Source organism: Betta splendens, chromosome 15 (assembly GCF_900634795.4).
Source record: "Betta splendens chromosome 15, fBetSpl5.4, whole genome shotgun sequence".
Classification (NCBI taxonomy): domain Eukaryota; kingdom Metazoa; phylum Chordata; class Actinopteri; order Anabantiformes; family Osphronemidae; genus Betta; species Betta splendens.
In genome coordinates, this window is record NC_040895.2 from 10,982,701 (window position 1) to 11,004,962 (window position 22,262).

At 49.8% G+C, this 22,262-nt stretch overlaps 1 protein-coding gene across 1 annotated transcript in view; it reads left to right on the top strand.

Annotated features, from left to right (window-relative positions):
• The first annotated feature begins 2,058 nt into the window (after nt 1-2,058).
• LOC114841874 (uncharacterized) overlaps nt 2,059-22,262 on the top strand; it is a 60,000-nt gene continuing 39,796 nt past the window's right edge. The window contains exon 1 of the mRNA XM_055502547.1: nt 2,059-2,385. Coding sequence (XP_055358522.1) covers nt 2,313-2,385 — 73 coding nt within the window. The 5' untranslated portion in view covers nt 2,059-2,312. The remainder of the gene's footprint in view (nt 2,386-22,262) is intronic.

Here is a 22,262-nt window from a genome sequence, read left to right on the forward strand (position 1 = left end):
TGCTGCTGGCTGGCTGGCTGGCTGGCTGGCTGGCTGGCTGATGGCTGGCTGGCTGGCTGCTGGCTGGCTGTGGATGGATGGATGGATGGATGGATGGATGGATGGATGGATGGATGGATGGATGGAAGATCCCAGAGTTGGGTGCTATTAATATTCCCTCTGCAGCTTGGCTCATGACAGAGTTGTCAAGGACGGGGGACCAACCTTGGGGTTGTTGTCAGAGCCAGAGGCTGCGTCTCAATGCTTGGGTATTTTCTCCCTTCTTTCGTCTCCTCTCACATTTTTGACTCTTTATCAACGACTCGCAGGCGTCCACACTGCAACCCGCACGTCCGAGTCTCCGGTGCTCTTCAGTAGGCGTGAACAATCTCCTTACAAGGGGCTGCAGGTTTGTGGGCTGGCTGCGAACACACTGCTAATCCAGGCTTGAAGTCCTCAGCAACACTCCTATGAAACGCAAGTCGCATAATGCAAACTGACCTGCAGGTTAATGCAGCCACACCAGGTGAAGTACAGTAGGAGGCCGGTGTTCAGTAACCTGTAGTGTTGCTTGTCCGCGCCAGGAAATTAGCCTCATTTAGAATAACAAACATCTTGTCCTTTGTGTCATTTGGTCTTGGAAATATGGATGCAAGCATCCGTTCGCTATGAAAACAACAGCTGACCTTGCTGGCCTCCTGGCATCATGCCCAGTCCTCTGCTGGGCTACAACGAGGTCGCTCCTGGGCCATGACGCGCAAACATCCACTTCTGCTCGCGTCTGGAAGGCGCGACCCCCGTCGTCACCGGCGGCCCCCTCATCAATGACTCACTGATTGCCTTCATTGTGGCTGTGAATCACTAAATCCCCTCTAACTCACCATGAATCGATCCCCCAACTTCCACTATCCTTCATTCTCGCACACTTCTCGCCCTCATTTAGAACCCGCCTCTGCTTGTCTCCACTCATTTACCACACACAGAAATCCAATCACTAGCCACTCGTCCGTATCTGTGAAAATATTTGTTGGTATTAGCTGACATCTAACTGGGGCATCTAACTCTTGATAACCTTAACTCACATCTTTTCCAAGGTCTTTTGGTGCCTTTCAGACATGCTTTGCCCTCAAATTGTAAATGAAATTGTAAATGATCACTTATAAATCAAGCATAAAGGCATCTATATGGTAATGAGACTAGGAGATAGTGGGCTGTATATCAGGATGTGTTCACGGCCTGCTTATGAAATCAGTCAAACCATGATGGATAACACTGATGGGTTAAAAAAGCACATGGGAATGATGTTGTATGATGAGAGTGATGCGATGGTCAGGCCCATTTTCTAGAGTTTTTCAAAGCAATTTAGGAGCAAAGATAATGGGAACGTGTGATCTCAAATCTCCACCAGCGCCGTCCCTCTCAAACGGGCTCACATGGTAACGGCATGAGACTCCCACAGAAATGCATGTTCCAATGCAGCGGCCACAGGCCAGAAGCGTCCGAATGGAAGAGTCCCCTGATAGAGTGACAGCCGTTACGACGCGTTATGTCAGAGACAAACGCATGAATCACGGCATCAAAGAATGGGGCGCGTTATTGATGCAAAGCCCGATGTAACGTAGAAAAACATGTCATCAAAGACAGATTGCTTGACAGATTGTGACCGAATGTCGTAGTGTTGTAGTGAGTGAGGAGGGACGAGGCGACGACGCACGGAGGGAACGGGGAGAGACGCGCGGCTTTCCAGCGCCCGCGAGTATTTATAGATCAGATGTAGTCAGAACCTCTGCCTGGCAGCAGCAGCGTGCCGCTTGTTGCTGGTGCTGGAGCTTCTGTACACATCCGACACGGCTCTGACTCAGTGGAGAACGTTGGGAGAGAGACGTGATAACAATGGAGGAACACGTGGGAGATCGAACCAATTAAGACACATATGCAGTTTAATGCCGCTATGAAACTCACTGTTGTCACACACTGTATGTGTTTTGGTCACAGAGTGTCCACAATTTATTAATTTCATTTCAAGACTCCTCTGTCCGCGTGTGTGTGCGCGCGTGCGTGCGCGCGCGCGCGCTTTCCAGTCCACGTGAGAGCGCGCGTGGCTCACTCGGCTCCCGGACGCCGAGAGCGCACACCGGCTCCGACGCGAGGATCGGCGACCTACGTGGGGGCTTCTCCTTCGGCAGAGATGACCTGTTAACGGCCGCGCGCTCGTCGCCGTCCTCGAAACGCACAGAGCCGCTGTTCTTCTCGCAAAAAAAAAAAAAAAAACCCTCGCTCGAGACATCGGCTGCGTCCACGGCTGCACATTCCGGCGCACACGAGGGGGGAAAATGAAGGCGAAAAACCGCGACCAAAGCTTGTCGGACTCCCGCGAGCTGGACGGTTCCTACGACCAACTAACGGGTGAGTGACGCGCCGCTGGACGTGGTGCGACTCTTCACATTGTGAGGAAAAGGTTCAATGTGTGTACGGGTGCCAACTTCAGGTGCGCGCAGATCTCCGCACGCGCCACATCTAAACGTTCGAACGGAAATCCGCGCTCCATTCGTCGTGCGCCACAAGTTTGCACATAAGTTTAGTGCACGTCGCCTTTACCGTAACCACATTTTCCCTTTAATTCCTCCAGTTGCCGTGTTACCTCATTTCAAGTAGTGCCGCGTTCACGTTTAAATGGGGACGAGTTGATAAAAAAACACGTGAATGGGGAAAAAATACACATATTGAACCTTTTAGCGTGGTTGTCGTCTGTCAGTGTGTTTGCGTAATTGGTGCGTAATGTTGGTGCCGCACAGTTCCGTCCGTTTTGACTGTGTGGTCCTGCTTTGGCTCAGCTATGGGAGACTGGGGACACCTGTCTGACCGACGCCATGCCCAAAATGCTGCTTTAACACTATTTATCTGTGGGTTCAGAGGAAGGGGACGTCCTCCGCATCTCAGCCACACGTGCGCTCAGTCGGTGCTGTGTGATGTGCTCCGGGTCCGTATTGTCCTCTCTTGCTGTTGTGATGGGAGCGAGCGAGCCGGTGACAGCAGCACTCAGTTCCAGTACATATGCTGGTTTTATGGGGACACAACCAGCCCATTCTGCTTCTTCGTGGGCTGAGCACTCTCCCTCATATACGGCACAGCAGCGCTCTCCACACAGCCTGTCTTTAAGCCTGGACACATTTCGGGCCTGCGGAGGGAGGGGAGGCGCTGCTGTGTGTGTGTGTGTGTGTGTGTGTGTGTGTGTGTGTTGGTCCTGGCAGGGACAAATCTAATCTGCACCAGTCAACGCGGCGTTATCATCTAAATGCTGCTTTGTCACAGATGAGATTGATTTTTGAATTAGGGAAACCTGGCGAGGTGTGCGACGCGAGCCCTGGCGTGTACTGTGCTGCGTGCGGGCGTGTGGCGTTGAGCTTATCCGTGGATATCAAGCCGTGCGCGGTCGGGGGTGTGCGCTGGCTTGTATGTGGGTGTGCTCACAAGCAGCAGCTCCACATTGTGTGCAGTTCACTGCTGATGGTCGCAAACGCCGGAGAATTTGTTCTGCATAAGATTTTACACACTTGTTGCACACGCGGCCGTGTGTTTCTCCCGAAGGCTTTTCTCAGAGTTTACTTGTGATATTACCATGTTTTTGCAGTCTGATGAAGATAAACTACTACATGTATCATGGATGTTTAATGTTTTGTAATGTGAATCTATACTGTACGTTTTAGAACATTCAGCTTTTCCTGCTTCCTTCCTTTTTTTAATCATTTCTGTCCATCTTATTGAGGGGAACGGAGGGGTGTGAAGTCACGGCAGTATATATCGTGGTATAGTTTTAATGACTTTTTCAAAGCTCTGAATATCATGGTTTATTCATCTTAGTAGGTCTCTGTCAGCTCCCAAGCTTTAATGGTGTTCATGATTATTAAGTCCAGTTCCTGTCGGTGAGCGTTTTGGTTTTGCACACAATAGAAGCATCTGAAAGCAGAGCTGTGTGTGTGTGTGTGTGTGTGTGTGTGTGTGTGTCAGGAGGAGAACAGGCGACAGGTGATTCTCTGCATAATACCCATTAAAATGAAACAGTATATGGTGTAATGTGAGCGCATGACTTGTGCAAATTGATTCTTAAGTGGGTTTTTGTGTGGGTAGAGCAGCTACAGGTGAGTCATTGCTCTTACTTACAAGCAACTTGTGTGAGCGGGATGAGAGAGAGAGAGAGAGAGCGAGCGAGTACGTGTGCGTGTGCTTAGAGCAAAGCTGACCTTTGTTACCTAAAGGTAGTGTGGGTGGTCTCCAATCACCATTCGAGTGAAATGTAACCCTCTAGAAATAACTCCCTCTCAGCCTGCCACCTCGTACCGAAGCGCGCCCCACTGTGTGTGTCGGAGTGTGTGGTAGCCTGGCATTCCCTGTTGTGTTTAAGAGCAGCGGCTGAGAGATGAGAGGTAATTATAGAAGCGTGGTGCAGTAATCTCCTCTTCCACCTCGTGAGCCCTACTCAAGAGAAATCAAATCACCTACACACACACACACACACACACACACACATGCACGCAGGTGAAGACACACACAGTGGTTCCTCTCCGCTATTATCTCAAAGTCGTCATACTTCTCCTCCATAATATCAGCTAAAGGCCACATCAGTGGTGGATGGCAGCTCGTGTGCCACTCATCCTTCTCCTCTGTCTGATACGAGGCACCTTTAATACGGGCCTAAAAAAATGCAGGAAACGCCGAATGATCAGCGTAGAGGAGGTAACCCTCAGGCATCGCTCTCACTGTCACGGCTGCACCAGAGATTGTGAGTCACTTTCAATTGCTTAGATACAAATCAAAGCGTTGCGGCGAAGCGACGAAGGCGAGCCTGTCCCCGTAATGGAGCGTCTCTCTGCAGGTGCATCCTTTCAGTCGGCTGCTCACATCTGCATAACAATCGCAGACAAACGCGAATTTAAAGTTTACACACACACACACACACACACACACACACACACACACACACACACACACACACACACTTGAACTGCGAACCCGGCCGAGGTTGCGGTGAAATGCACCAGCCGGCGTGTTTGTCATATGACACACACCCAACTCCGCTGCAGAGCCCCTGTGGTAAAAATCCCATTTCCTCCCCTTAGATCAAACTGATTCCAGGGTAAAGTGTGCCTTTTTATAATTGAGCCTGTCAGAGTGAGTTAAGCCCGGAGTCGCCGCCTCGGCGCCACACTTTTTGCTGTAGCTTAGAAATTGCGATGGCCACAGGCAGTAATTAAAAGCCTTGATTCGATGTTTGACGCGTCCTCCGACGTGCGGGGTGGAGGCGGCGCCCGCTGCCTCAGCGCGGAACCGCGTGGAACGGGCCCAGGGGTGCCTCACTTATCCGTCACAGCAGCTGAACCATTGATTGAAAACGAAAGACAGGTGGGAGGGGGCAAAGGAAGGACAGAACCTGACCTGGGCCGGACTCAGCGCTGCGTCTGCTCGTCCTGGTCTTCAGCAGTCTGAAGGCGTAGCTCGGCCCAATAGGGACGCTCTCCCTGCCGATCGCAGCCTAATGTCCTGCTCCCATCCATCAGAGCGGTCCTGTAATTATACCGGCCCTGCCCACCAGAGACCCCAGCTCTTGTCCACATTCAGAACTGAGCCTCATAAAGTAGAGTGGTCTGGATCTTTGCATGCAGGAATGGAGACGTTAACATAAGTGGCCGCCCGCCCCGTCCTCCTAATATCACTATATTTCTAACTAATCCCAATGACAGGCCCCACTTAAGCTGCAGTATCGGCCTTTTTTCTTCAACTCCATCACACTCCTCCCTCTCACACTGTCTCTACTCCCACAAATCAGATTATGTAACGGTATCATATATACAGTATGTTGCGCCTTGTAGCAGTGTGTGTTGATTTCCCATCTCTCTATCAGCGTTGCTTCGTCTGTGTCTCTACCTGAGCCTCGATCCTCTCCACGCTTTTAAGGACTCAGTGGGGCCGTAACTCACGGAGGCCAGGATCAATCTTAATGAGTTCTAATTTTTACCCGATTCTATGGAGGCCTGAGGCATTAAACCAAATCCTGCTCACCTCTCCCTCCATTTTTCTCCTGCTCCTCTTCACAAACACGTTCATGTACTGTATATACAGAAGGAATGACAGACTATCAGATCTGAAGTCTCTTTTTTTTATTCTCGTCATCCGACGCCACTGCTGCCATGTCGGATGCTTCTCAACGCTCGGCTGATTGATTGATTGACGGGGAGCGAGTCTGACTGTGACACAGCCTGACGCCGTCGCCGTGTCGACGCTCTGTCGCTTTGCAGCTCGGTGACGTGCATCACGCATCATCTGCCCGTCGCTCTTCGTCCCTTCTCTATCAGCGCGACGCCAGCGCCGCTCGGCCTCTTTGGGCCGATTTGCACCTCGTGCGCGTGCGCGCGTTGGCCACACATCTGTGCAGAGGACGCGTGAAGGGCAGCTGTAATTGCCATCAGCGTCAAAAAACAGTTTTTCAGTTTACTGCTAATTTTATTTTCACTTTTTTTTAATTATTGCAGCCACTATTTCACACATTCAGGTGTTGCATGTGTGAAAATGTTATTCATTTTTTTTAATGCAAAAGTTGAAGGTGGTTGTAAAATCATGAGCTGTTGTGTCTTATGTCCAGTCCAGGACCAGGCAAATCAGGACTCTTCCTGTATGTGAGACGAGAAGACGCTGCACAAATACACAGGTAATAACTGGCTGTAATTCAGTGGTAAACAGGCCCACAGAGGGCACTTACTCTGCCCACCGAAGGTTCCTGAGTAACAACTCCAGCGTGATTGACAGCGCAGCATCGAGTTGTAAGAGAAAGGTGGAGGTGATTAGAGGAAGCCTGGGGTTCTGCTCTTGTCAAAGCAAAATCTCTCATTCACTCACACAAGCTGGGTCCTGGCCCAGGGGAGAGCAATGCAGAAAAACACTGCAGCCGGCCTAACAATCAATCAGTTCTTTCTGACAGGACTTTGGACAAGGTCCGGTCAGTTACACACAGCGACACACGCGCACATGGACCCACACAGGGAGAGAAAGCAGGCAAGCGCAGTGAGGAGGCTCGATATCTGTCAGTTAAACTACCAGTCAGAATAAACTTAATGTCTCCTGGTGCTCTCTGTGTCTAACTGATGTCCAATTAAGCCGAGCATAATGTCATCCTCATGAGAAGTGTCACCATTTCTGTGATCCACACCCACAAACCACTTATACTGCACAGCTGATGAAACTCTGCATTAAAATGGTCAATGAAGGAGAAAATCTTTGTTATTCTGCTGTGATTTGTCAAAAAGGGTCAAATCCGATGAGATATATACTTTTCTCTACTCAAATGAAGGAAAGTCACACAGGTAGATCAGCTTGACTCTACATGATACTGCCCAGCATCATTAGCTTGCTGGCCGCCCTTCCTCTGGCCCCAAAGTGGCTGTCTTCATCGTTCCTGCTCTGTCAGCCTGGGGCCACGTTGTCGGGGGGGCACTTCCTGTCTTTATGTCTCTCAGGAGAGATGCTGAAGTCAGCCAAATCCTCAATCAGCTAAATATGCACAGTGTGACAAGGTAGGAGGAAACGGGACCAATTGCATTTCGGAGGCTGGTTCAGCGTATTACAATAGTGTGAGAGGAGGTTATAGAGAACTGCTGAGCGGAGAATTTAGCGTTCGGAGTCACCGTGCCGTGTCCTGACTGCAGAAGCTGTTTATGCTCCACCTCAGCCGCTGCTCCCAATTCTAAAGGCGCCGACTTCAACAGGTCAAGAACCGCATTTGTATTTTCCCAATATACATTTGCTTTAATCATCTCCAGTGTGCACAGCTCATGCTGGTGTTTGTGTTGGCTCTGGGGCTTGGAAATCCTATTTCCACCCCCCCCCCATTGCCCCGTGGCACTGGTAAACAGATTACTCACACAGCAACCTGACGTTCCATAAGTACTTCTCCCCGGGCGCCGTGGCCCGGCACCGGGACTTTACAACACTTAATGGAGTCCACCAATCAACACGCACGCACACAGACCCACACGCGACCAGACGCGGACGCCCGTGATTGATTGGCGAAGGGGGAGTCATGACGGCCGCAGGAGGCGCCGCCGTCGACACTGGAGGCGGACGGGGACCCAATGCTGTACATGGAGAGAGAGAGCCTTGATGAAGATGCTCACACTACTTATTGAGCATTCGACGAAAAAAGTTGTAAAAGGTCAATAGCTCCCGTTTTATTTCACCAGTCGTACCCACTATTGTCCGGCTGGAACTGTGGGACCCAACGCTGCTAGAATCCCTTCCATCTGTGTTTTGACAGAGCAAAACCCAGCGATAACGAAGGGAGCGCCGCCGCCAAAGCAATCACGGCGCTGGAGGAGGTTCAACGGAACCCGGCGGAGCTGGCGAGATGTGGACAGAGAAAATGTCCTGCTGCAGCGGACGCTCCGGGTCTCAGGGCGCCGTCCGACCCGCAGCTGCCAGTTCAGCTCTTACTTTGAGGCCGTTTTAAGGTAGATGCGCTCGGAACCGGCGGCGTGAAACCCCCCAAAGGCGCATCACGCGCTGTAATCGCAGCTCGCTCTGCAGCAGCAAGACGCGGCGCCAAGCGATTACGCGCAATTATACAAACTGTAATGGAAAGTGTGTTTAAGGAGAGTCATAGAGTAATATGTGTCGGGAGGTTGTTTTCGTTAGTCACCGTCTTTTTCCGTTGCCGCCACAAGGTGTTTGCTCTTAATGAGGGTGCGTTAAGGAGACGCGCTTATGCACAATTAGAGGAAGTCATTAAAAGGGGGAGCGCTTATTAATGAGGCCGGTGGAAAATGCCGGCGCTGAAATATGGGCCCATTGTCTGCGGCCCGCGGGCTATTGACTGAGAGAGGCTGTAGGTGTGTAGCAACACAGCTGACTCCCACTCAGTCTGATAAGCAGAGTTTGGGGATTGAAGCAGGTAATTAAAGCTTGTAACGCGTCAGTCACCCCGTACACACGCACGCGTCTGGAGACAACGGCTCTTTTAAACTTTCTTTTCCTTCGTCTCCGCTCGGCTTCTGCTGTGCAACAAGCTGGTGTCCTATAGAGGTCGAAGGAGGAGGAGGAGGAAGAGGTTCAGGAGTAAGTCATTGACATTCCCCAGGAGATCTTGACATTAGGGAGTCGTTTGAGTTTTACAAGGCGCTGCCTCCCCTCTAACCCTCACTTCTCACCCCCCTCCTCTCCAGGTGCCTCCTACGTCTTGTCCTCCTCTACATGTCGGGCCTTTATGAATGAGGGGCTGTATCGGCGGTGATGTTTTCTCATCTTCTCTCCTCCTCAGAGGCCTGAAAGGTGAATAAAGTGGATGTAAAGTTAATAGGTACAGCTCCGGCTCTCATGCGTCAGTGGGCACCAGTTGTGACTGCGATGGCAGGAGGGTGCGCGTTATTTTATATATATTTGAGAGTCATTGCTCAGAGAGATATATTTATATTACCTCTTACATTTAGCGTAAACAGCAGAGTGAGCACCGGCTGAAGTAAATATATAAAGATTTCTCTTTCCTGTAAGAAGTCTATTATATCTAAGAAGAGAAAATACAACAAATTCAGCTCATCTATTTGCATCAACAGGTTGTTTGTGAGTCCGACCTGTTCGAAGCGTTGACAGGCTGCTGTTTGTAATAACAGTCAAAATCTGTTATTGCTGCTTTTTTTATTTTTTGAGTTGATAAAGAAACGACGGGGGGTCTCAGGCGCTGACCCCCCGCAGAGGAAATGGCACCATTTACATCAATTCTCTCATGACACACTGCACATGCTCTACTGGGCAGCAGTTTGTTACACACTGCATGAACTGAATATTCATCCCGTCACAAGCGGCCATGGTAAGGAAAACGTCTGCCTGAATGAAACGGTTTCCAGCTGTGTGTGAGCGCAGAGAGACAGGAAGGATAGAGGTCGTGTCTGCAGGCGCTTTGAGTCTCCTGGTCTGTAACCGTGCACTTACAGAAAAACACACCACTCCATTTAAATGTTAAGTGTGATCAGGGCAAGCAGCCACGCAAACACACACACACACAGACTGTGGGCAACAGGAATCTAATGAGCACAAGCGGCCTGGAGGTCAGCTCAAACAAAAACCAAACGGCTAATGTGTGTTTTTATTTAGCAAACTCTCTGGCAGTGAATCAAGTTTTATGGACTAATGCAGCTTCGGTTTAAGGGACTGTTCCCACACACACACACACACACACACACACACCCCGTCTGGAAGTGAGACTGACGCCCGTTGATCTGTTGATTCAGAACTATAATACGGCAGCTGCTCGCTCTCTCACCACCTCCAAGCAGCTAGAAAAGAGCCTCTGTCGTCGCCCGTTACCTCTCAGTTTGGCCTCACATCAGCGTCGCGCTTACGGGAAGTATTTTTAGCACGTCTCTGGTTTGTGTCCTTGGATGCCGTGCAGCATTGTTACCACGGGTGCAGAGAGCGCACGCGGTCGATCGTCACTTTGTGCCGATGCACGTTTTCGGACAGGAGTCGAGGGTGATGTCATCACGCGCAACTCGTCAAAAGCTCCTGGACCGGTTTGTTGTCAATAAACAGATGATGCAGATCTGTTTACTCTGCTAATGGGCACCGCTGTGATTCAGGAGGAATCATTTCTAATGCTGCAGCGTGTTTGACATGTTGTTGTTGAAGTGCTTTTATTATGACAGCCTCTGCCCGGATTAACTTTGGCAGAGCACTTTTTGGCAGCGTCAGCCCCCATTGTAATGTCAGCGTTCCCATTGTTTCTGACACAATAACGCATTTATCTGCAGAAGAGCAGATTAGAAGTTAATGGGCTAAAATGAACATAGCTGGAGCTAAAAATGCCTAAATATACTGGTCGACAGCAGCTCGGAATAACTCTAACCTCTGGCTGTCTCCATCTTAACCAAAGTGAAAGCGCGCACACACACACACACACACACACACACACACACACACACACACACACACACACACACACACACACACACACACTAATGCCAGCTCTCCTGTAATTCTATTAAGACTGAAATTGGCCGCACACGACCGCAGGTGTACTGTACATGAACCACACCAGTGTTGGGACTCCGGGACATGGATCATACAGAACAGGGTCCGTACCATCCTCACTCAACCCCCTCTGATAATAATTAAGCTCCTTTGCATCTAAACTGCAGATGAGAAGTCGTTTTAGTGGCGAATGTAATCAAGGGATAATTGGGTTCCATGCAACGCATGCCTGAATGAAAGGTAAGTGTGTGTGTGCGTGTGCTTTAGTCAGTGACAGACACTGTTCCACATGTGACGGAATGGAAATGTTTCTCAGTTTTCCCTGTCTTTTCTTTGCATTTTAAGAGGGAAGTCAGTGACAGCTGGCGTGTGTGTGTGTGTGTGTGTGTGTGTGTGTGTGTGTGTGTGTGTGTGTGTGTGTGTGTGTGTGTGTGTGTGTGTGTGTGTCTTCATGTGTGTGTATTAGGCCCTTAACGCAGGCAAAGACAAACCAGACAGGTGTGTGTTCCTGCTTCCTCCAACTCTTCTGCGGCTGCACGGCGGCGGAGATGAATCGGCGCCTGCGTGCGTCTGCTTCGTAGCCGCTCCTTAAACAAGCCTCTGCAGAGCTCCTCACTCAGCTTTGAGCTACACAAGCTAAAGATAGAATGGAACAATGAGCACCGTGCTGCCGCTCTGCTCTATTAAGCAATGATTAGTACTTTGTGTTTTTAATGGCTCAAACTTTAAAATGAAGAAGGACTTAACCAAGCCTGTTAAAAAGCACCGCTCCCTCCGCCCACTGATTATGACCCCACCACTCAATATCATAGCAATATAAATATATATCTGTAAACAAACTGGGGTTTGTCTCCTAGAAACGCACAGCATATTAAGCGTTGCCTTCAATGTCGCTCTTAACACCAGCCGTTTTCTTCCGGTTCGCGTTGACAGTGGAAGTTGTCCATGGTCGACCAGTCAAATAAATTGGATATTAACACGAGGCAGTCGTTGGCAAGCGCAACGACGCCATGGAAGTAAAAGCAGACTCTCAGTGTGTGTGGGTGTGTGTGTGGAGGAGAGGGTGACGGAGGAACAGTCACAAACATGAAGCGCGTCCCAGTCGCTTCTTGTGTCTCATTTGTTAGTCAAAGAGCAGAGCTTTGCGGCCGCGTCCTCCATCCCCTCATTTCTTTGCTGCTTTGCTTTTTTTGTCAGTGATAATGGCTCACTCGCAGCTATGACAATAATCCTCTCTCCTCGTTTCGCCTCCTTTATCAGCCCCTCGCCCTCCGTCGGCTCCACAAAAACTGTTTTCAGCCGCCAGACGGCTGCTGTGTCGCGGTGCCGGCGCCTCGGTTTCCAAATAAGCGGGAGGACTTTTCACAATGCGGTCAGAAACACACAAACGCACGCACGGGGGACTTTTTATGTGGTGATGCTTTCAGGATCACCATGAGAAAATGCGTCTGGCCTCCACTTGTCTCCTGAGGTCGCACTTACAGTATGAAATACACTTCGCAGCATTAATAAATGCAGAGCCGCCGGAGCTTTACAACCACCTCCTTGAGTAGATTGCGTGAAACGAATGAGTAGCGTTTCCACTTTGGCAGCGGTCCCTGTCTCACTGCCAGCTGAACTTCCACTGAACTTAATGCGCAGGACCTTCTTCCTACCTTCAGCAGCCAAAGCGGCTTTTTGTCAGAATAAAACGGCCCCGTTTTTGTCCTCGGCGTCTTCTAGGTATGAGTCATACTCGCGCTGTTAAACAAAAGGGGACGATTTTCTTGCCAGACTTTTTCATTTTCTTTGTTTGTGACCTTGTTGGAGTTTGGCATTTTGAGCCTGTACAGCGTTATTGACGGGTGATAAAGAAGCTGGCTAATGGCACGAGCTAATACCCCAGTATGAAAGTAACACACAGCCACATGCATGGATAATCACACACACACACACACACACACACACACACACACACACACACACACACACACACACACACACACACACACACACACACACACACAGAAGCCTGACATTTCTCTGCCGATCGCCTGCCTCTCTCCTCTCGTCTCCTCTCGTCTCCTCCTCCTCTGCTCCCATTCAGCTGCGTCCTGATCGTGGGGCCTGTTTGTCTTATCGCCCTCCTCCAGCTGCGGTGCGGATTTGGGATCTGGGGGTCTCTCCGTCCCTCGGCTCCCCCCGCGCTGAAAGACGGGGACGCGCACCCGTAAACAGCAGCGAGCGCCGGCTGATATCGCGCAGATACAGTAGACGCCGGCCGGGCTCGTGCTGAGCTGCGTGGACCTCGGAGGCGAAATAATAACGCGGAGGAAGACACATTGTCCAACTTCTTTAGATGGGATTTCCTCCTCACGCCGTCATTATCTCCTGTCTTTGCCCGACTCTGTAATGCCACCTGCCTGTAGCTGTTAATGACTACAGCCTCTCTCTATTTCCCCATTTTCCTCACTTACTTAAGCACCTTAATGAACCACCTGTACTGTGTGTGTGTGTGTGTGTGTGTGTGTGTGTGTGTGTGTGTGTGTGTGTGTGTGTGTGTGTGTGTGGCAGGCCTACACTGCCCGAGGGTTGCCTCGTGTGTGTGTGTGAGACAATTATCTTTACTTACCTCTCTCCTAATGACCACTTTGAAATGAGCAAGGTGGAACAGAGCGAAGTCTGGCAGCCACAAAAACCACGTGCGCCGGTGTGTTTGCGCGAGAGGCCAGAGGTTGGAGCAAATCACCAACGCCGGCCTGGCACAGAAATGACGCTGAATTTGGATAGTTTGGATCGCAGCTTTTGCAGCAGGTGGTTTGTCTTATTATTAATGTTTGAATTATTTAAAAGCTGATTTCTATTTATGTGCCTACGTTGTCAAATGGACAAAGATCATGGAAAATATTTTTTCCTAAAACAAGGTTTAGACAGATGATGGTTGTGAAGCAGCAGAGATGAGTGGCTGCACCAGGACTGGCAGATATGAAGCAGAGCTCTGAGCTCTGCCAGAAACACCACGCTTCACAACTATGAGGGTTTGAATTAACGCTGAGTCATGGAGCTGATGGTGCCGAGCATAAGTCTGCTACAGGTATCAAAGTGTGTCCACTGCCCCTAGTGGCTGAAAACCTACTGATGCCACTTTAATTTTCAGCGTCCGTGTTCAATAGGTCGGAACAGATTGCCTTTAGAGCAAAGTTCTACTTCTTGCCTCATCTCAAGTTCGTAATTGGACTGTCTCTCAAGATGTTTTTCAGACGCTCCTGCCCAGATCTGCCTAATTAAGCCTGCACAGACCTCTGACAGTCTCTCATCGCTTTCACTGTGCTCTGGCCTCTAACAACGCCGCGGTTTAACAGGTTCTGTTTATTCCGTTTTCCGAGCGCTCGGTCAAAGTGTCCCGGCTCGTTCCAGTCCTCCTGTGCATCATCATTGTTCCCGTGCATCAGCCTATCGAGTGGTTGTGTGTTTGTTCCATCACTCGTGTTGCTTTGACATGTTCACGTAAGGTTAACCTGCTCTCCAATTATTCTTTTGGGCAAATAACAACATTATGCAACAGAGACAGCTCAGCGGCTGCCAGAAACCCGTCCTTGTTTCATACTGGACCGGGTCAAGCAGCACACATTCCTCGGAAATTGAATAGAAAACTTCAGGACAGTGTCTCTGAACAAACACACACAGACCGTGTGTGTTTATTTCCTTTCCAGTGTCTCTGAGGTGTTTGCTTAGATAAAGGTCATCTCAACAATTAACCTTGTGTGATGAGTGAGGGAGCAGTATAAACAACAGGACAGCAGCTGCTCGATAACAGACGGACGCCCTGTGTCTGAGCAAACACACACATATAGAGTTTATACCTGCTTATATGCTTTGCACACAGTCGCCTGAGCTTTGATTTCAGCCAGTCTAAGGGCTGCGGAGTCTGACGGAGTTCAACACATCCTGAGCACCAGACTCGATCCAACAGGAAAGAGCAACATGCAAAAAGTCTATTATTACAGTTTTCTGTTTATTAATATTATATTCCAATATTGAGAAACATACCTGTTCAAAGATGAGACAAAAAGCCATAATAATTGATAAGTGCATAATAAACTGGAAGAACTCATTGCAGTATTTAGAGCTCAGTATTATCACCATCTACTCTTTTATTGGCCTTTCTCTCCTCACTCCACCACAGTGCGCTCTGCTGCTGTGTGTGTGTATATGTGTTGAGTGTGTAGGAAGCTCCTCCGCGGGGAGCTGATCTCTAAAGTAACGAGACGGCGAAGTCTGACAGACTCAGTGGCACACATGAAGTACAGTAGGTGGCAGAATGGCCTTTGTGCTCAAATGCCACACTTTCCTTTCTGCCGTTTCAAGCGTGCGCTTCGTGACACCCCAACGCAGAACCCTCCGCCCCCCACGGAGCGTTTGAGTCTGAGCCTCCACTTGTCAGGCGGCGCTGCCTTTCTTTTGTCACTGCGTGATTGATATGGATCGGTTTCCCTTTATTGCTACTTCGTCTTTTTAATTTGACTTTTCATCAGACGCTCAAAAGTAGTGCAAGAATGTCACATTCAGTGACATTCTTACACACGCACGGCCGAAACGCGTGATCACATTGCGTTTGCTGGTCACGGCCTGAGTTGCTGTTGCTGGACGACTGCATGCTCATGTTTGTACTGTAGGTAGGTCTTCCTGTACTTGCTCTGCTTATCCGTCCTTGTTGGCAGACTCTCCCCATGTTTAGCCTCTCCCCAAGGTGATCTTTGAAAAGACAAACACAAAAACAAGCTGTCCTCTGCCTGAGCTAATGCAAAGGTTGGTGAATCCAGCCGTGCTGTGAACTATCCTCTAAGGATGTTACGCGTGCATGAGTGGGTGAGTCTCGCTCGCTCTTTGTGCGTGAATCAGACGAGCGCCTCCTCCTGAACCGGTTAAATAAGACTGTGTGTCACTGCGACTACCTTTTCTGCGGGGATTATTTGCATGTGTTGACGATAAAAAATAAAAATAAAAATAAAAAAAGCGGCGAGAGGCAGCGAGAGAGCAACTCACCGTTCAAACTGTGCATGTAATTCACTGCAACATTCGTTTTTGTACAGTAGCTCTTGCCTGTGTCTGTTTTATTCCCTGCCTGCTTCCAATTAAAGCAGCTCGGAGCCTGTCTCTTAGCTACTTTCCGATTTTTTCCCCCCCCTGCCGTGTCTCAGGACTTCACAAGCAGAAAGAAAATGGAATGACGAGGAGAAGCGATTGAATTATATGTAGAAGCAGTAGGTGTAATAGGGCAAATTTAGGAGAGGTAGATTGCATAGGATGGAAAAATGAAGCCCAGTTCAACTCTCACAGAGCTGTGGTGGTAAAGACGAACCTCCTCATAGGTAAAAAGTCACTTTGGGTTTGGGAACGGAAGTAGTTTTACAGAGGTCTGCTTCACAGTCAAGCCAGGGGACCTGGTGAATTGGGAGCAGAGGTGCTGCATTTATTATCAGCCACAATATGTATTATAGATAAGGGAGAGCTGTGAAGCCCTGAGAGTTCCTTTTTCTCCGGCTCTGGCCCGCGCGCTTCACCTTGTGTCTGTTGCCTTGTGTGGAATAAAGGAGGAGGCTGAGCTGCAGGAGCCGGGGGAACGCGGGCTTTTGGGGAGGGGGGGGGGTGGAAAAGGACAGCAGGTAGATGTCACGAGAGAACAAATAGTTTATTTACAGTACGGCTCTTCTCAAAGCACATGTTGAGCCTCATCATTTCCTGTAACCGGCTCCTCAATGCATCACACTCATCACTCATCACGCTGCGATTGTGAGCGTAAAGCCTAATTAGCTGCATGTGTCATTTTCGATAGGAAGCCAATCAGGACGATGTGTCGACTTTAATAGAGAGCTGACAATTATCGGCGTTTCCTGGTGGCGCCGCAGAGAGGACAAAGCACAGCTGCCTCCATTGTTGCTGTATCGGGCACACATGCTGCAGGTTATGTAACACGGGACGGACGATAACGAGGAACAGTGGTCGCGCGGAGGATGCGGTGTGAGCCGTTTCTTTTATTTGGTGTCTTTGAAACGGAGGTGTGACGTGTGAGTAGGTCAAAAAGACACACATACTGTGCGCATGCTAACTAGTTTTTTAAATTTTCCTTGGTTGGTTCTTTGAGGCCTTCATAGAATTGTTTTGCGAAGCATCAAATAGGCCACGCACGCCTGTCACTGAACCTGCTGGAAGGAGAATCGGCGCCGCTCCTTTGTGTTTTCACGGCCGAGCTCTTTGCATCTGAAGGCTTCATCAGCCAGACGACGCTTTAAAAACAGCTGCTTATACAGTGTCTTTCTGTTAAAGTGAGATTGTTTAAACCGGCCCTCCTCCTCCTCCTCCTCCTCCTCCTGTCACTGATCTCTACCTTTCCACCCACCGATTTCTCATTTTGGGAGTCGAGCTTCGTCCTGATTTCACACGTACTGCACGCAAACGTCCACGTTAGCGCGTTCTCCCACCTGCACGCGCTCGCTGTCCTCCAGACGCCATTACATAACGCTGGTGTTTGTGATGCAGGATGGATGAGCCGCCTGTTTGGAGAACACTTATGGGCAGGAGGCTTTAGGAACAGAACCCAATGCAAACAGCCAGAGATGCTCAACAGTGTGTTGTTGGTTTGTGTTAATTGTTACAGAATCTGCTCAGTGTGTAGTTTGAATCGTTGAATTTTCCCTCTTATTGATGGTGTGACCCTCCCCCATACACACACTATCATTCCAGTGTCCTTTGAGTCACACGCGCGCACAGACAAAGTTGAAGTAGTCAAGAGTGGGAGAGAGCAGGAGATTGCGCTCAAGCGATCGAGTTGAGAGCGAAGTGGAAAGTTCAGCTGCAGTGTTGCTGAACAGACGGACGGAGAGAGAGCTCCTTAAGAAAACTAGACGACGTGGAGAGGAGCGAGGGATTACGCTGGGGCAGTCTGTGATTATAGTAGAGGAGCGCAAGTGCAGCACTTGTCACCATCTAAGCGGCTATTAGTTCTCTTAGCGAGGATCAAACCAGGCGCTGTCAAGTTGGAGAGAAGGCGGAGGAAACCAAAGGGTTGGAGGTGTTTGATGTTGCCGACGGCCTTTTTTAGGCGTAGCAGCGCCTTGCTCTCGTTCACTTCTTGCCCGTTGACACTTTTGATGAATCGCCCCCTCGGGCTGCGGGCACCAATGCCTCCCGATCGATAGCTTCCATTCACTATTCGAGCATGAGACGGTGACGGCTGCCACGTTCAAGATGAGCAGGAAGCATCCCATAATCTCCTTAGAAGATGAATGGCACAATGACAGTGTGCGCACACACCGACATACAAAGCAGCCCGGGCCCCAGTCGACCGGACGGCGCCTAAATCACGGTGAAGGTGACATCCCGTCCTCGGGCGGTTGACGGCAGTGAGACCGATCTGCCCCTGTTCTATTAGGACTGATTACATCATTTAGATACAGATGGGTTGTTTAACGCAGCAGCTGTCCTCATCAGACACACCAGACTGGGCCCCTTGGTTAATGGTTCACGAGGAGCCGTGGGGGGAGCAGAATCTGGCGACGAGGAGGAAATGCGTAAATGAACTACGGGGCAGAGAGGGTGGAGGAGCCAAGCTGTCGCCAAGAGGGACGAAGATCAGGTGTGCTGGAAGTTAAATAAGTTCACAGCAAAGCCAAGCGTCTGCCTCCAGGTTCACGTCAAGGGTCAAAGGTCGCTACACGCCGAGCTGAGGTGAGGGACTGGACTATGTCAACTCAGCAACAAGAAGCTGCCTTGCTCCTGGGTCCAAAGGCAGGGCGGCCGGAGCGCACGCACTGGTACCGAACCACGGCTGACTCCGGGTTCCTCCTCCTCCTCCTCTTCCTCCTCCTCCTCCTCCTCCTCCTACGCCGGCAGCCTACAGTCGCTCACAGGGGCTCCGCTGCTCCGAGGCGCCCTGATCTCCGAGTCACAAAACACCTGCTGCCTGCCTTCTGTGTGTGTGTGTGTGTGGGGGGGGGGGGGGCATCACAGGGAATCCAGAGCTGCGTGCGCTGGCTGGCAACGTAAAACAGGAGTGGAGCAAACTGGAGCTGAGGCGATGCGATAGCGGCGCTGCCTCTCAGGGAGCATCATCGAGCTTTTTGTCATTCACACGGCGTTCGATGCCTTCGGAGAAATGAGGCGATCCGGTTCCTCTCTCTCCCAACGTTAGGCTCGACTGACCGCCGCTGCCCGGCGCCGGCAATGAAATGAATGGGCCGTCCTCAAAATCTCCCCTGTGGTGTGTTTGTGGACACACCACGGATCCGTTCCGCTGCGCGTCTCTGGCTGTTTATTTGTGCGCCTCGTCTCCTTTGGGTCCAGCCCGGTACCGTTTTCATCAGTCCACAGAGAAGCACGGGCCACAGTGCTGCGTGTAGGGAACTCCCGCAGGGGATGAAAGCTGACATCAGTAGGAGTCGCCCGTGTTTGTGTCTTTTAGGGAGAGCAATGCAGAACCTTATTCCTGGAGAGACTCCGTGTGCCTCACAACCAAATGGAACCGTGAATGTTCTGTACAGCACGTGCAGAAACGCGGCTGAACCCAGAACCTGAAGTAATGACACGATGAGAGGAGGTCACCGATAAAACGAACAAATGCAGTCGGGGGAAATGGAGTTAAACGTCCTGCCACAGAGCGTTGGCACCAGCTGTACGTCTGCTTAATTGTTTTAATTAGTGGAGTTGGCAGAAACCACAGTTAAATGTATTGGGACTTTGTCTAAGAGTTTTGCTTTTTGGCGGCTGAACTGGTCGCTGTCGATCACCAGCGTGTGACAGGTGCAGAGGTGACAAGGTGTCTGTTTGCTGCCACTGTGTATAAAATGCTCAGGGGCGTTTAAATATTTCAAATGTTCGCTGTAGAGACCGGAACGGGGCCCGTTTCCGTTCCGACAGCGTGATTGTCGTGTTCCTGCTTTAACGTGACCTTCAGCAACACTTTGTCCCGCTATTTATTTTCTGTAGCTTATAACACTTCCTGTGTCCCCTATGAGCAAATCCCCCTGCCTGCCACAACAAGTCTTGTCATGACCTTTTAGCTTTTCCCGTCGCCATGACAACGTCCAACCGATAAAAACGGAGATATGGCTCGGACGCCCAGAGCAAGGAGCAAAACCGTAGTCTGATCCTTAAATCTGAGGCCGTGGGCCGATTAAAACCAATAAATATCTCTGCTCCTTTGCCCTCCAGCTCCGTCCTCCAATGGTTCAATTACACTGCTGTTATATGGTTATATTTCTACAGGCGGGATAATTAAGTGTATATAAAAGCACATGCGGTAATCTGCTGCTGGACATTAATCCCAGGGAAGTTGGCACAAATAATTGCTTTGCTAAAGTGTGACTGACGTTATTACTAAGATACAAAAATGCTTCATCCATATACATCAACATCCAAACCCTATTCTCAGGTCAGGAGGTGGTTGGTTGTATTTTATACAGCAGACACTGTTTCATTCATTTTCGCTGCTTTCCACTGGTTTTCATCAACAATGACAATGGATAGTTATGAGTTTGAGCCACTCATAGCAGAAGCTGCGGTTTACTTGTGTGTATCTGCCCTCTGCTGGTCGACTGCGATTAGTGCAGGCAAATGGTTTAAAGTCACCGGACACAGCAAAACACAGGAGACGCTGGAAGAGCCGCTATTGTGGACAGACGGGATGGAGGAACTACGAGTCTGTTTCCATAGCAACTAAACCCTTCAATGTCTACTTGCACATATTTGCTCAGACATATACACAAATAATGATTTTCCAATCCATATTTTTTTTATCTTTATTACAGCTTTTAATGAATATTCATTAGTATCCACATTGAAATCTGCTGTAGTCGTATTTCTCCTAGCTGGAGGACGCATGCATCATTACTTACTCATAGTAACTTCATTAATATCCCATCATACTCTGTGATTTTCTTCAAAGTTACAACTGAAGTGTGAAAGGTTTGTTTTTCAGGGTTTTGCTGCCATTTAGACCCCCCCCCCCCCCCCCCCCCCCCCCCCCCCCCATCCCCCTCCTCCGCGGCTGTGCGGCATTGTTACCTGCAGGTGGCAGCAGCGTCGTGGAGCTGAGACTGTTGGTTCACATCTGCATCACTGCAGCCTGTGTTTAATAAGGGAAAAAGAATCGCCGTTAAAACATAGTTCTGTTGAGTAAAATGCTGAAACACGAGACCAACTATTAACAAAGCACATTAGTTTCCCTCTGTTTTATCGTGACCTACAGTATGATTTGAGATTTGAATTTATTTCTTGTTACAGTAGACCCCCCTCATGCAGATGTGCCTAAGGGGCAGGACTGGGTGGTGAGAGGCAGTGGTAATGTCTCCGTCTCCGTCAGGCTGCTGAAGATGAGTGTTTCCACCTGTGTCTCTTTCTCTTTCCCTCTTTCCTCCTTCCCTCCACAGTCACATGTTCTCATTGAATGGAGCGTGGAGTGGGTCTCACCAGCTGGTGCCTTTGCCTGCCATATAAATAGTGTTAAAGCGTGTGTGTGTGTGTGTGTGTGTGGATGTGTGTGTGTGTGTGTGTGTGTGTGTGTGTGTGTGTGTGTGTGTGTGTTTGTGTGTGTTTGCCAGATACTTGAGTGGAGGGTAAGTGTAACATCTGCCCTGTTTGTGCTCGTACGACGCCGACGGCTGCAGCCAAACCAAAGTGTGGAAAAGCTTCTTTTCCTTTTTTTATTCTTAATGTCTGACGCTGATTTCTAATTGCTCACTATTACATTTATATATTATACCTACTGGAGTGTAAATCTTTAAACAGCTTTGTAGCAACAAACATTTTTGCCTCATCCATTGTACTGCAAATAACAATGTGACATCACTTAAGGCTGAGGCCAAGAAACTGAGACGTGACTTGGATCAACTGTTGTGTCGCCTTCGTGCGGGCCAATGAGCAACAGGAGCTAACTCTCCACCAGCAGGGGGCACTTGTCTGTATTTGCCCTCCAGCGAGGTGCAAATGCAGAAATACAGAAACAAGGAGGCACCTCTAAGTAGATGTCTGCTAGGGAGGTGTCACTGGGGTCCACTGAGCTCAACAACCAGGTCAAAAGCTGCAGACGGGAGTCGGACCGGTGCTGAGAACCAGGCCAAACTCAGGCCGACTCAACCAGACGCCTTCGCTCTGAGGCACGTGTGACTTGAACGCAGCAGTGGGGGGGGGGGGGGGGGGGGGGGCTCCGTCTACTTCACACCTCCTCCACCGGAGGCGTCTTCGACTCAGGTGTGAAGCGTCTGCGGCCGCTGTGTATTTGCAAACAGCCAGCATCC